This window comes from Macaca fascicularis, chromosome 2 (assembly GCF_037993035.2).
Source record: "Macaca fascicularis isolate 582-1 chromosome 2, T2T-MFA8v1.1".
NCBI lineage: Eukaryota > Metazoa > Chordata > Mammalia > Primates > Cercopithecidae > Macaca > Macaca fascicularis.
In genome coordinates, this window is record NC_088376.1 from 35,474,454 (window position 1) to 35,488,135 (window position 13,682).

At 38.6% G+C, this 13,682-nt stretch overlaps 1 protein-coding gene across 2 annotated transcripts in view; it reads left to right on the plus strand.

Annotated features, from left to right (window-relative positions):
• Positions 1–13,682, plus strand: part of DNAJC13 (DnaJ heat shock protein family (Hsp40) member C13) — a 121,089-nt gene that overhangs the window by 103,757 nt on the left and 3,650 nt on the right. For both annotated transcript variants that reach the window (XR_010584932.1, XM_005545771.4), the window contains exons 49-55: positions 1,403–1,572; positions 1,733–1,775; positions 2,115–2,288; positions 3,877–4,056; positions 4,402–4,542; positions 6,469–6,612; positions 8,926–9,025. Coding sequence is in view for 1 of the 2 variants with exons in the window: in XM_005545771.4 (XP_005545828.1) it covers positions 1,403–1,572; positions 1,733–1,775; positions 2,115–2,288; positions 3,877–4,056; positions 4,402–4,542; positions 6,469–6,612; positions 8,926–9,025 (952 nt within the window). In the remaining variant the exon portion in view is untranslated. The remainder of the gene's footprint in view (positions 1–1,402; positions 1,573–1,732; positions 1,776–2,114; positions 2,289–3,876; positions 4,057–4,401; positions 4,543–6,468; positions 6,613–8,925; positions 9,026–13,682) is intronic.

The following is a 13,682-nucleotide window of genomic DNA, read 5'->3' on the forward strand; positions in this document are numbered from 1 at the left end:
GCAAGATGGCAGCATAATGTTCTGAGCAAAACTCTTGCTTTATGAGTCACAGATCACGGACTTAATGACTCTGGGTAACTTGTCTGTCTTTAGCTCCACAGTGAAAAAATTAAAATAAATGGCCTTTAAGTCCTGCTCTAACTTTTAGGTGCTTCTTTGGCATGTTTTTCTCTGGTCTTTGTGAGAATGAGCTACTAGGGGCAGATATACCACAGTGAGCAGGTCAAGCATTGTTCTTACACTCAGGGAGCTGATGGCCAAGAAGGACATACTTAATCACTTTCTCTACCTTCTCTTGTCCTTTGTAGAATTTAGTTACATTGCAGCACAATACTCTCATCATAGGGAATATAGGAAGAATTAAGCCTGTGAAACCTCTTGTTGAGTTCACCTTGGTGGTTTTATTTAATATATAACAAATGCCCTTCCATGGGAACCCCAGGAGAAATTGCTTTTTTCCTCCAGAAATAGTTGGGTGTCTCTGAAGCGACTGACATGATTTTATTTTGTGGGTGTTCTGTTATGTAACTGAAATTTAGCTCATTGGCTGCTAGGAAATTCAGAGCTAAATTTGTAGTATATCTCCGGCAGTTACGGAGCTTTTTATGTTTCTTTTGTGTACTGACTTCATATTAGTCTTCATTTATTCAAGTATTTAAGCATATGTTATGTGCCAAGGGCTGAGAATACAAGCAATGAGTAAGAAAGATTGGGCCTAGAGGGTTTCCATAAGATAAGATTTGAGCCCAGAATTTGACCCAGAGAAGAGATAAACGTGATGATCTGAAGGAAAAACACTTTTCCAACCCTTGTTTTTCCCTTTGCCCCATGCCTCGCACTAATTTTCATTTTGTCTGTATGTATATGCTAGATGTATTTTTTAAAAACTGCATTTTAAATCCTTTTTTGGAAAAAGACACAGTATAACATAAAACATGCAACAAAATAAATGCACTAGAAAATACTTGTAAGACAGAGGTAGAATGAGAAAAATTAGTTTGTGCGGGCAGGGCTATAAGGGAGAGTTGGAAGGGACAGGCCTGGCTAAGGGCATTCTGCATAGGTAAGGCAAGACCTATGAGGTGTGCTCTGGGAACTTTACCATACTAGTGATACTGAGGCAGGGGGTAAAAATAAAACTTTTTTTTTGGTCACCATGGCAGAACAGAGAAAATGAAACTTGATAGGTAAGTAGGATCAGGTCGTACTGACTCTTATTTAAAGGTACCTTTGCATAAACCGAGGATTATCTTTTTCACTTCAGAACTTTTAGGTAATGGTTATGGCCCACATAAGTCATAACGCAAATTATATTGATATTCTATCTTATTAGCAAAATACAAACAAAATATTGAGATATTTCCAATAGGTGTCTTTTTCATTCTCAAACCTCCTCCTATAGGTTCGAATTATGTTAATGAAATTTCTACCAAGTGTTTTCATGGATGCTATGAGAGACAATCCTGAAGCTGCTGTACATATTTTTGAAGGAACTCATGAAAATCCTGAGTTAATTTGGAATGATAATTCCAGAGATAAAGTGTCCACAACAGTTAGGGAAATGATGCTAGAGTAAGTAAAAACAAAGGTAATAATTTATAGCCTTTAAATAAAATCACTGGGAAGGGCAAACATTTCTTACTGTGCCTATCACCTCTAAAACTTATGCTAAAGATTAATGAAAATGTATTTTGTGACTGAAGTTTGGTATTCATCCCTTTTTTTCCCCAAGGCACTTTAAAAATCAGCAGGACAACCCTGAGGCAAACTGGAAGGTAAAATATGCTTTTATTTTACATCTTATTTTCTGTTGATTTAGTTGTTTTAACTTTCTACTGAGTCAGTTTAATGCCAACCTATAACTACTTTGTTGTTAAGACTCTTGGGTATTCCCCTGGAAAATAAGGCTTCAAACATAAAAATTGGAATACTTACTTTTGAAGTTAGTAAGAAGAGCACCCATTCTGAACTTTATTAAGAAAAAATTCATAATTTGATTACATTAATGGCTATTTGTGGACTGATTAACATTATAAACAATTCTTTAATATAGTGTGCATTTCTAGCTTCAAGATTATTGAGTGCCTTGACTGTGGTTCTTTCTCTATTTAAAGTTACCTGAAGATTTTGCCGTGGTGTTTGGAGAAGCAGAGGGTGAACTTGCTGTTGGAGGAGTCTTCTTGAGGATCTTTATTGCACAACCAGCCTGGGTTCTAAGAAAGCCTAGAGAATTTCTTATTGCACTGTTAGAAAAATTAACTGAGCTCCTAGAGAAGAACAATCCTCATGTAAGCTTCAGTCATCAGCAAAACATTTCAAAGACTCTGCTAACTAGACTGGTGTTTCTCTTACAACCTTATTCACAAAGACCGTGAATTAGGAACTGGCCAGCTCTTTCAGTGTAGCAGCCACATTTAAATTCACACATGCCCCTCGATCATTTTTTGCCATGTTCAAAAGCGAAGCTCTTTAGTATGTTTATGAACCAAAGTTAAAGGTATCTATACTGAGAGGATGCTATTTCTAAAAATTACAGAAGCCCTAAAAGGAGGTTTTTACTGTCCATCTCTAACGAATATGTAATTTTAAGGAGAAACCTAAGTGTTCAGTGTTCCTCTGAGAGTGTGTTCTGCTTGGGCATGTGCTACACTCTATGTATATGGCAGGGATAACCCTAGTCAAAGAAATTGATAGAAGAGTAGTAACTATGTGGCTGAATCCTGTATCTGTGGCTGAGGCTACCTGGGAAGCAGGAGTGAGTGAAAAGGTAGCTTTGTTCTTGGTTTGCCAAGCCAAATACCCTGATAGTATATAAGATTTTGTTTTTCAAAGTCTTTTTTGTTTTCAGAAGTTTTAAGATTTTGTTGAGATGGAAGACAGTTGACCTACATGATTGTTGTTGAATTAAACAGCCTGGCTACAGAATAAGGTGATTAAGAGCCTGAGTTGTGTTATTAGGTGGTCCCAGCCATACCACTGACCAGCTCTGTGACCTTGGGCAATACCTCATGACTCTGCCTCAGTTGCTGCGTTTATAGAATAATCATAGCACCTGTCTCTGAGGCTGAGGTTCTAATGAGTTAATATATATAGAATACTTAACATAATGTCTGGCACATTTCAAGTGCTTAGAAATTATTAGTTATTATCATTAGCTTAGTAAAACATATTTTAGAAACATGATTAGCTTGCCAAGTATTTACCAGTGCTACTTTCCATAGTCATATTCCTCTAAGAGGATTTTTACTACATACATAGTTTGCTTGGAAAATGCAGTTCTCAGAAGCTAAAACTTAGGGAAAGCACACAGCAGTTTCCTCCTATGTCACCTTTCTTTTTGGACACATTCCAATTTTAATGTTAATTTAAGATGCATTTTATTATGGTTCTGGATATGTGCATCTAGTGGTATAAGCTGAAGGTCTTTCCAATCCGTTATCCACAATAGAAAGTGCTTTGTGGGAGCCAGACATGTTAAATGGTAGGATTTTTAATGAAACTGGGAAAAACATTTCACTAGTTCTTCATTCTTCTGGATTATTGTTCTGACACTAACATACCTGCAACATGGTCTAAAAATTTCTAGTAATATCATTTGGGACATGATCTCTTAAACCTGCAGTAGAAATTAGGTATACCTAACCTAGTGAAATCTTGCTTATATTAAAATAGCACATTCTTAAAGTCCTTTGGATTCATTCCTTTTATCAAAGAAAATGGGAAGTTCGTTGTTCTCTTCAGATTCGTGAGTCTGTTTTCAAGTATCAGCACTTAGAACTTTTGAATCCCTAGTTTTGAACACCAAATACATTACCTTGGATATTTAGGATGGTGTGAGTATTTTATAGTTGATTTATTTTTGTTTTACACCTGCAGGGAGAAACTCTGGAAACCTTGACAATGGCAACAGTGTGTCTCTTCAGTGCACAGCCTCAGCTGGCAGATCAGGTCCCGCCATTGGGCCATCTTCCCAAAGTTATCCAGGCAATGAATCATAGGAACAATGCCATTCCTAAGAGTGCCATTCGCGTTATCCATGCCTTGTCTGAAAATGAGGTATTGATGAATCACTTAGTAGCTTATAAGCTCCAGAATTTATGTGCGCTCCCTTCTTGACTGATATAAGTTGTAGTATTATATAAATCCCCTTTCTGCCATGTGTCTTTTTGCATACGAACCACATGGTATTTTATTAGTTCTGGGTTTATCAAAACTGGTATCTATCAAATCAGTTTTGATAGATACCAGTTTAGATGATATAATTAATAGATTAAATTTTGGTTCAGTTCATTGTTAAACTGAAAGGGATTCTTTTTTACGTATTTACTTATTTTGTTATAGGATTTACCATGTTATATAAATATTGTTACTCTACAAGTAACCTTCTCTTTTGGCACTTAGCTGTGTGTTCGAGCCATGGCATCTTTAGAGACCATTGGCCCGCTGATGAATGGAATGAAAAAGCGAGCAGATACTGTTGGTCTAGCCTGTGAAGCAATTAATCGAATGTTTCAGAAGGAGCAGAGTGAATTAGTAGCACAAGTAAGTGACTTTCTAGATTTAGCACTATTTTAGGAAAGCAAACATACCAAATAGACTTTCACTTATTTGGTACTGATTTGGTTTCCTTAAGGTTGATGAGAGTTCACTTGTGAGTTTGTGTATACACAATTTTATATCTTATATATACATACACATACATACACAGTGTATATAATATGTGTGTGTTTATGTGTATGCATATATACATGTATATTAGTGTGTGTATATAGACACACACAGAAAAATGGGGCCAGCTGCCAACAGTCTTACCAACTCGAAGTACTTTTATGGTGTATAAAATTTAAATCTTGGCTATCCATTGTGCAATTAGCTTAGCTTAGCTTGCTTAGCTTGATTTGTAAAATGTGCTTCATCCTCTTTGGAAAAATTTATTCTGTTAATTTATTCCTTTGTTTCTTAAGTCATGTTTAAGAAACATGCCAAGATAATGCCTTTTTCAAAGAGACTGTCCACCTAATGAAAACTGGACTTGATGGATATCCATGTAGATAGATGTTGAAAGAACAAAAAACATGCAATAAATTTAAAAACTTACAAAAGCGATCTTTCTAAAATGTAACTCAAAGAACAAATACCACATGATCTGACCTGTAAGTGGAGTCTAAAACAATCAGACTCATAGAAGCAGAGAGTAGAATGGTGATTACTAGAGGCTGGGGGTGGGGAGAATGGGAAAAAGTTGGTCAAAAAGTACAAAGTTTCTGTTAGGAAGAATAAGGCTTTTAAGATCTATTGTGCAGTATGGTGACTATGGTTAATAATACATTGTATATTTCAAAATTGGTAAGAGTAGATTTTAAATGTTTCCACAAAAAAATAAGTATTTGTAATGGTAGATATGCTGATTAGCTTGATTTAATTATTCTGCATTGTATGCGTGTGTCATAACATCACTTTATTTCCCATAAATAGATATGATAAAAAATAATAAAGTGTTTAAATAGAATTCTGAAATATAACTGAGCCATTCTTCATCTTAAAAACCATTCAGTGGTTTCTCATTACCTGCCAGATGACTAAGGGACATCTGGTATCCTTAGACAGAATACAAGGCCCTGCATCTTTATTATCTGGGCTTCCCATTCTCCCAGCTCCTCAGCCTTACCCGCTGGACCCTCACTGAGGCAAGCAGAGCTGTTGGGTACATCTCAAAGAGATATTGGGTGCTCTGAGGTTCAGACTTGTGATTGGCTTGAGGAGTATGATGTGTAGGAAAGAACATGAGCTGGTACTACCACTTACTGGCTTTCTGACCTCAGATGTGATATTTAACCTTAAAATGCTCAGATTTCTCATCTGTAAAATAAGGTTATGACATCTCGCAGGGTTGTTATGAGAATAGTCCCTGAAAAAAGAGGTGCACTCACTAAGTGTCTTATTTCTACCTATTCCCTCTGAGTTTCAAAATGGATAGTGAAAATGGTGATACTGGATTATTATTCAGCTTTTATTAGGCTGATATGAAATGTACGATGACTACAAAGATTGATGTTTGAAGAAAATATGAAAATATACTAACGTATTTCAGAGGTCGTTGCCTGTTAGTACAGTGTTACTAGGGCAGGCAGCCCAGTACAGGAGCTAAAAGCTCAGGTTCTATATTTTCTGGCTCCAGATATATATTTTAGTACTGCCCAGCTCTGTGATTATGAACATATTTTTTTACTGTTTTACCCTTTGTGCATTAGTTGAATAAAATAATTGATGTATAGCATTTAGGATGGTTGATGGCACAGAATAAGATCTCATTAAATAAAAATATCATTAGCTACGTAAGCCTGTGTATGGCATTAAAATATGGTGCACAGGCTGCCTTCCAGGTATGGTCCTGGGGGTAAAATTATTTCTTCAGTGGATGATTTGCATTTTTTCTGTGTGTTTATATATGCTTAATATTTTCTCTAGGCCCTGAAAGCAGATTTGGTTCCATACCTCTTAAAATTACTCGAAGGCATTGGTCTTGAAAACCTGGACAGCCCAGCAGCCACTAAGGCTCAGATTGTTAAAGCTCTCAAGGCAATGACTCGAAGTTTGCAGTATGGAGAACAGGTGAGTCTGCTTAGAGGCAACTTTTGATTTTCTGAAAGCCAGGGTCTTGGCTGTGGATGATCCACGAACCTGTGTTCGAGTTCCACTTACAGATATGGTTCTGTTGGCTGTAACTGGAGAAGATCCAGAGCCCAAGGATGGACTTGCATACCTGCCTCATAACTGATGAAAAAGCATAAACCGTACACTCAGTATTCAACAGGATTCTCCTGGATAGTGATGGCATGTTGTACACTTCAGGAAGAAAAATGCTGGAAACCTTTAGCACGGAATATGCAGCATTCAGTGCTGCTTAACTTTCAGCTCTAGGAGTTATTCATGGGTAGTGATAACGAAATTCATTAACCATCCCATAATGCTATTTTAAAAGATGTAGAACATCATTTTTGTTTTCATTTCCTTTCTTGCTGGTGCTTATAAAGTGTTGGGTTTTTTTTCTTTTGTCGTGACTTCATTTTTCCTGTGTGTATTAGTGTATTTCAGCTGCACGTATTTGCTGACTTCAGGCCTGTTCAGTAATTTAATTTTCCTCCTCGGTTTTATTTTTATTATTGCCTCTAAGGAGTTCCTCATTCATTGTTACTATATAGCCCCATCTACTAATGCTCATTTTTATTGACATGAAATTTACATAGCATAAAATTAACCATTTTATGGTAAATAGTTAATTGGCATTTAGGACATTAACAGTGTTGTGCAAATTCCACTGTATCTAGTTCCAAAACATTTTCATCACCTCTGAAATGGAGCTACTCTCCCTTTCTTCCTTCCCCCAACCTTTGGCACCCACCAATCTGTTTTCTGTCTCTGGATTTACCTCTTCTGCGTATTTCATATAAATAGAATCATACATATGTGACCCTTTGTGTCTGTCTTGTCACTGAACATGTTTTTAAGCATCATGCATGTTATCAATGCTTCATTTTTATGTCTAAATATGTGATTGTATGTAAATGCTCCAATTTGCTTATCCATTCATCTGTTGATGGACATTTGGGTTATTTCCTCTGCTAATCTTCTACAGGTTTTAACTGACTTCAGCTACAGCTTTCCTGTAGTGAATTTACTGGATTTGTATGTTTCAAGTAAAGAAACATTTTTCATGCCATTGTCATTCTATCGATATGATCATTTAAATGATTTAAAATGATATTAAGGAAGAGAAGCAGCATGTATTGCTGCAGTCATTAACTAGTGTGTTTTAAAAAGTATTTTCTTGGGTTTTGCCTATGAGTGTTCTAAACGCCAATCAGAGGCTCTCCTGCGTACCACTTTCAGGCAGTTGTCTTGTCCTTGACTTGCCTCAGGATTCCTGGTAATGAAATTAGCAAAGTAATCCTGACACCCACTTTCTACACCCTAGGCAGGGGAGGAAAGAGGTATAGTAGTTTCTAAATAGGAACTCCCCTACCAGCTTTACAACTAATCACTTCACTATTGCTTCCTTCCAAGGTTGGAGCAGGTGCCCCCTTCCTTGGACTCACACGGTCCCCTTGGATAACCCTGCTTTAATTCTTACCACGGAATTATTTGACTGTCTCCCCTACTAGATTGTAAGCACTTCAGAGACAGTCTGTCTTTCTCGTATTTGTGTTCACTGTGCCTACCACATAAGAGGTGCTCAGTAAAATATTTGATATGAACATTGATGTGCAAAAGATATTCACTAAGTTGGCATTTCCTGAATGTTTTGTCACCCAGAAATATCGTTCATCTTAGTTTAGTGCATATTCCCACACATATATTATTTATACTCATATGTGTATGTATTTCAAGTACATACATGTACCCATTTTACTTCTGATACTCTGATGCTTTCTATATTAACCAGTTTTATTTTTTCAAGCATACTGTTCATAACCCTCCTGGTTGTTTCATAAACGTCTTTAGGTCATAATTTGAAAGACTGCTTCAAGTTTTAGCTCAATTTGGCAGTATCTTCTCCCCAAACTCCTTCCTTGAGAATAGCTCATCAGCCCATACACTGTCAAGCCATCTGTTACTGTCACAAGAAAATACTCTGCATAGGAATCTTCCTCCTTGAATTACATATAAGCAGTAATTGTAGGTTCAAATAATAGAGTCCAGCTTTAGCAGGACGACTGACTCGAGGACTTCTTTGGGTCTGCCTTAATGAGATGTGTCTGGCACAGTGCCTGCTATGGCGTGTTTGATGAATGCTAGTTCTTGCTCCATATTTGGGTCTTTCTTCACTGGCCTTCTTCCTTGTTGCTTTGGAAGTTGGTTTTTCTTTTTGTCTTCCAACATCCAGCCCTTGATTTTATGTTCAAAGGGCGTGTTTTACTTCCCTAGGTGAATGAAATCCTGTGTCGTTCTTCAGTCTGGAGTGCCTTCAAAGATCAGAAACATGATTTGTTCATTTCTGAGTCACAAACAGCAGGATACCTCACAGGTAAGCCATACCTAATTGGTTATCATAAGACACCTGGCAGAAGCCACTTGGACCTTTCTTTTGCCTTAAATAGACTTAAAATTGTGTTTAGAGTGTTTCTTAGGCTACTGGCTGACCTTTCTTGGAGGTGCTATGAGCATGTGGTAGACCTCTGGTTAATTTAGCCTTATATAGCATGCAAACTGTTGTTGTGTTGAATAGGTACTGACTAAAGCATGTATTTTTTTCAGTTTTGATCCAGTTAATTGGGTCATAGAATATATTTGGAGCATGTCTGTATTAAAGTATTTATCTTGTAAAGAGAATGAGTAAATATCTGCTGAGGAATATCAGTATCAAACATATCATCGTTCCATATCTGTCAGAATAACAGATTAAAACTCCAATATGTATAATTGTATGTAAAAGATATTCTTGACTGGGCGCAGTGGCCTGTAATCCTAGCACTTTGGGAAGCCGAGGCGGGCGGATCACAAGGTCAGGAGATCGAGACCACCCTGTCTAACATGGTGAAACTCCCATCTCTACTAAAAATACAAAAAATTAGCCAGGTGTGGTAGCAGGCAACTGTAGTCCCAGCTACTCGGGAGGCTGAGGCAGGAGAATGGCGTGAACCTGGGAGGCAGAGCCTTGCAGTGAGCCAAGATGGTGCTACTGCACTCCAGCCTGGGTGACAGAGTGAGATTCTTCCTCAAAAAAAGATATTCTCCTAAGTTTCCAGTGATTCGTTTATGGTTTTGCTAAATATTTAGGGTATGTCCTTTTATGGGGGTGGAATATATAGGTATCATGAATGAAAGGATGTTTTATTGCTTTGGTTTCAAAGGATACTATGTTTAAAACTCAACATTTGTTTGACACACTAATTGCATAATTTTAGAATAGTCATTTTCATATAGCCTTCAACATAAGAAAGTCAGACTATTGCTGAATGTTAAAGAGGCAGTATCTTGTCTGGTATAAAAGTTTTTAATTTGAAATTAACCTTAGGAATATGAGGCGGTTCTTGCTGTCTGCCTGAAATTGTAGTATATAAAAAGATGTCAGCCCTGCATTCTCTCCTAACCAAAGATGATAGAGATAAACTAAGAGAAAAAATTATCACCCACGGTTTCTAAACCATTGTAATTGTTTTAATCTTGATTGCTAGTATAGAAGTTTATAAAATCATGAAGACTCAATCTGGAATATTCAAAACTAGGGGCTTTGGAGGAAGTTTTACCTGGTTTTAATTTTAAACTTGGTGTGACACTTTTTTTCTTTACCATAACCACTTTAATATTGACACTCCTAAAGGTGGAGCAGAGTCCTAAAATGTATAAACATGCAGTGCTTGGCTGCAGGTCTGTCCTGTTCAGAACAGTGTCATAGGTTTTTGTTTTAACTTTTCCATCTCCTGTCCCTCATATCTATGGAGGAAATACCTAGACCGTGGTCTTAGTCTATCCCATATCTCTCTTCAGATTTGGTGTTAAAACTATAGCTTCTAAGTAGGAGTTTGTTCTTACAAGCACTATAAAAACTTTACCTCTTTAGCCTCTGTCCAAAAATTTATATACCACATTTTGATGGCATTATATTCATTACTTTGTGTATAAGGATGGTATGATTGAAAAAAAAAATCTGCCTTATTTTTATTTTATTATTTATTTTTTTGAGACAGTCTCGCTCTCTCACCGAGGCCAGAGTGCAGTGGCGCGACCTCAGCTCACTGCAACCTCTGCTCCCCGTATTCAAGTGATTCTCCTGCCTCAGCTTCCCAAGTAGCTGGGATTACAGGCTTGCCCCAGCATACTCAGCTAATTTTTGTAATTATTGTTGTTATCATTATTATTTTTAGTAAAGATGGGATTTTGCCATGTTAGCCCTGCTGGTCTTCAATTCCTGGCTTCAGGTGATCCACCCACCTCGGCCTCCCAAAGTGCTGGGATTACAGGCGTGAGCCACCACACCTGGCCTCTTTTTTTTTTTTCTTTTTTGCGACAGAGTCTGGCTCTGTCACCCAGGCTGGAGTGCAATGGTGCAGTCTCGGCTCACTGAAACCTCTGCCTCCCAGGTTCAAGCCATTCTCCTGCCTCAGCTTCCCAAGTATTTGGGATGATAGGCATGCACCACCATGCCTGGCTAATTTTTGTATTTTTAGTAAAGGCTGGTCTCAAACTCCTGGCCTCAGGTGATCTGCCCACTTCGGTCTCCCAAAGTGTTGGGATTACAGGCTTGAGCCAGCACTTCCGCCTTTTTTTTTTTTTTTTTTTTGGGTTGGAGTCTTGCTCTGTTGCCCAGGCTGGAGTGCTGCAGCATGATCTCAGCTCACTACAACCTTTGCCTCCTGGGTTCAAGCGATTCTCCTGCCTCACCCTCCCAAGTAGCTGGGATTACAGGTATGCACCACCATGCCTGGCTAATTTTTGTATTTTTAGTAGAGATGGGGTTTTACCATGTTGGCCAGGCTGGTCTCAGACTCCTGACCTCAAATGATCCACCCGCCTCATACTCCCAAAGTCCTGGGATTACCGGCGTGAGCCACTGCACCTGTTCAGCCTTATTTTTCTTAACTAAGAGTAAATTGGCCCTGAAGAATAGTAGTATGTATATTATAAGCTTCTCTACAGGAAAGCTTGTTCTAATTCTTTTATTCTGTCTTATCTGCCATTCTTTGACTTGATGAAATAAAAAACATGTGTCCTTGACTTAGATTGTGAACCTTTAAAAGGTCTGTGGTTAGAATCCAGAAGAAATAGGGGTTTATCTTCAGAAACCTGGACTTCATTTGTTCCTCACCCCTATCCACATGCTCTAGTAACTATAGGGAAAAGGTATAGGCAGTAAAAAGCTTCTTGCCTTTCCTTTTACTTGGATCTGTGGGGTGGCTTCTGAATGAGATATGAAAAGTGGCTGTGAAGGGATTAGAAGAAGGTTAGGGAAAAAGAAAAGTTGGGGTATACAAATTTCTTCCCATCCCTGAGCCGGCTTAAGGGACAGCAAGTTCTGTACAGGCCTGGCCAAGTGGGGAGATGGTGTAAAACCCAACCAGGAAGGGACTTGGAGATAATGAGTCTTCCAGAAGGCCATTACTGAAGCCTGCAGACGTGTCCATGTAGAACAGTCTGGACAAGCCGTAAGCATTATTGGCCCCAGAATTGTGAAATTCTGGGCATGTTATCAATCTGGGATGCTCTTCTGTAGTGATGTTAGTTTTTTGAGATTTTTTCGTCAGCTCTAGTCTGTCCTATTTGAAAGGACCAACTTGCTGGCTACAGTGGCTTTTGTCTGTAATCCCAGCAATTTTGGAGGCCAAGGTGGGCAGACTGCTTGAGTCCGAGTTTCAGACCAGCGTAGGCAACACAGCAAGACCCCGTCTCTACAAAAAAATACAAAAATTTAGCCAGGCATGTTGGTGCATGCCTGTAGTCCCACCTACACGGGAGGCTCTCTTGAGCCTAGGAGGCGGAAGTCGCAGTGAGCTGAGCTCGCACCACCACACTCCAGCCTGGGCAACAGAGCAAGACCTTGTCTCAAAAAAATTAATTAATTAAATTACATTAAAAATGAACCAACTATTTCAAGAGTTAAAGCTGCTAACTCTTGCCGTCTGCCTGAAATTGTAGTATATAAGGTGTCAACCCTACATCTTCCTCTAATTGCAGATGATGTAGGCAAATTAAGAGATAAATTAGGTAAATTTACCACCAGTTGGATTGATGTGTGCTCATTGCTTGAGTTGCCAAATGTTTTTTGTGTTTGAGCTTTTCATTGATGTATTGTGTATCATGTGTTTGATAAAAGGGGCATGTAGTTCTAATAATGGTAAAATACCATGATGTGGAACTCCAGGAATTTATAGTGTTGTATTGAATTGGGATTGCATTTAATTAAAATGTGCCCTGTGCTACTTCCAAACTTCAGAAGATACAGATGGTACCCCGCCCCTCTGTAATCATTGAAATCAAGGTTGCTGACTGGGCGCGGTAGCTCACGCCTGTAATCCCAGCACTTTAGGAGGCCGAGGCAGGCGGATCACGAGGTCAGGAGATCAAGACCATCCTGGCTAACACAGTGAAACCCCATCTCTACTAAAAATACAAAAAAATTAGCCAGGTGTAGTGGCGGATGCCTGTGGTCCCAGCTACTCGGGAGGCTGAGGCAGGAGAACGGCATGTACCCGGGAGGCAGAGCTTGCAGTGAGCCGAGATGGCGCCACTGCACTCCAGCCTGGGCGACAGAGCGAGACTCTGTCTCAGAAAAAAAAAAAAAGAAGAAATCAAGGTTGCTGTGACAACACACATCACCAACCCTTTCTTCTAACTGATGTCTTTAGGTGAGTTTGGCAGGTTAGGTGAACTTTAGGACATGGGGAAAGACAAAGGAGTGAATTACTACTTCGAAGTAAGATAAAAATGACCAAAACTATGTTGTCTTCTCTCTGGCGGCTGAGTAAATGTCATTCAGTCACATGCTCAAGATTTGGGGTAAAAATTTTAAAGTCCTAGCTAGGTTAGGATTACTCAATGTTGAAAAATTGAAATGAGACTGCCTATTTCCATAGTTTCTCTAGCCTGGCATATTTTGTTTTATGACAAATGCTTATTTAAAGGTGCCTCAGTGGAATTTTTCCTGTGGATGCAGATAAATTGTGGTTACTCATTATCCAGGGCCC